The sequence below is a fragment of the Echinops telfairi genome, unplaced genomic scaffold (genome assembly GCF_000313985.2).
Source record: "Echinops telfairi isolate 266 unplaced genomic scaffold, ASM31398v2 ScPeMD7_29;HRSCAF=101, whole genome shotgun sequence".
Taxonomy (NCBI): Eukaryota; Metazoa; Chordata; class Mammalia; order Afrosoricida; family Tenrecidae; genus Echinops; species Echinops telfairi.
The window spans coordinates 4,279,880-4,281,443 of record NW_022103926.1 but is presented as its reverse complement, the minus strand read 5'-3'; the positions used below and the strand labels follow the sequence as shown (position 1 = coordinate 4,281,443).

Here is a 1,564-nt window from a genome sequence, read left to right as displayed (position 1 = left end):
TCAGGGCACAGCACGCCCTCCCCTCTCAATCTGCTTCTAAAGAGACGCAGGCGCCGTGCAGGCTCTCGGTGCCTCACAGATGCCCCAGGTGGGTCTCAGTGCGAGGAGAGAGCTGTGTGTGGCCAGGGAGACTTGTAACGGTTCAGTCTGGTGGGAAGGAGAGAAGGGTCCAAAAGGTGGCACCTGCAGCCACGGCCACGAGGCTGGGGCGGGCGGGGCCGGGTGAGAACTCGTGCACGCTGCGTGCATAGTCCACCAGCTTGCTGCCGGTGAAGAACTCGCTGTACTTGGGGACCTCCTCGGGCTCCAAGTGGTGGTTCTGGTTCTCGTCGGCGATGGCGATCATCTGCTTGGCCCCGTTGAGGGCGTTGGACTCGTTCGTGGGGTCCATGTACTCCTCCAGCTCCTCTGGGGTCACAATGCCATCATGGTTAGCATCGATCAGCTCCTCAAACTCCCTCTTCCTGTCTTTGACCCAGTTGTCATCGATGTCCTGGGCCTGCTGCTTCTCCACGGTGCCCACGGGCAGGGAGATGAACTCGGGTAGAGAGAGCCGCTTGTCACCATCCTGGTCCAGGTCGCGCACGACCTCCTTGACCATGAACTGCAGCATGCCGCGGCTGTGCTCCGGGTGCTGGAAGGACAGGAACTCCTCCTCGGTCCGCAGGTCCAAAGGGGGGTTGTCCGCCTGGTACCAGCGGTCCTTGAGGTTCTCCAGGACTTCCTGTGTCTCCTCGTCCGCCTTCAGGTCCTCGTTGTTCTTGATCCTCTCGCGCATCGTGGCCCTTGCTGGCCAGGAACTTCACCCGGTACTCGTCCCACGACACTCGGCCGTCGCCGTCAGGGTCCACGGCTCCGAAGTGTAGCTTGTTCTCGCGGACTGCCTCCTGGGAGTACTCGGCCGTCTTCTCCATAATCCAGCGCTGCATCTCCTCGGTGTTGATCCGGCGGTCGGCGTTCACATCCACCCGGCTTCCTCCCTGACCAGGATCAAAACAGTAGAGACGGGAGCGCTTATGACGCCTCAAACCGGACTCGCCTCAGGCCACAGCCATCTTTCCTCCGGGGACTTACTCTTTTTTTAACTGTTCATCTGTGCATCAGCATCTTCTAAGCATCTGTAGTAATGTTCATTCCATCCATGGGTCTACAAATTTGAAGGGAACTATGATTGTCATGTTTATTTATTCATTTTATAAAACTTGTTATGATGAAATACATTTTTATTCCCTTGCATTTGGCACTTCAGTAAACAAACATATAACATAAAGAGGAAAGGTGCCAAACAACCAGAGGGTGACACCCTGTCATTTGTTTCAGCTTGGTGTTGTGTCCCAAATTCCCGTGAGATACTGTGACTGGAGTATGTGATTCCTGAAAGTATTTGTGTTAGTCTGGGTACTTAAGAGAAACAAATCCACAGAAACTCATGTATAAGAGAGAGTTTTATGTAAAGGTTAAGTGTGCATCAAGAAAACATCCTAACCCAGTGCTGCCCAAGCCCACAAGTCCAACATTAACCCATATGTCCAACACCAATCCACAAAGTCCTCCTCCATCTCAC

The 1,564-nt window shown here is 54.3% G+C and overlaps 1 protein-coding gene across 1 annotated transcript in view; it reads right to left on the bottom strand.

Annotated features, from left to right (window-relative positions):
- Positions 1-142: 142 nt before the first annotated feature.
- The window catches only part of LOC101658426 (45 kDa calcium-binding protein-like), a 7,135-nt gene continuing 5,713 nt past the window's right edge, over positions 143-1,564 (bottom strand). Inside the window, 2 exon segments of the mRNA XM_045289545.1 lie at positions 143-779; positions 781-980. Of these exon segments, the coding sequence (XP_045145480.1) occupies positions 143-779; positions 781-980 (837 nt within the window).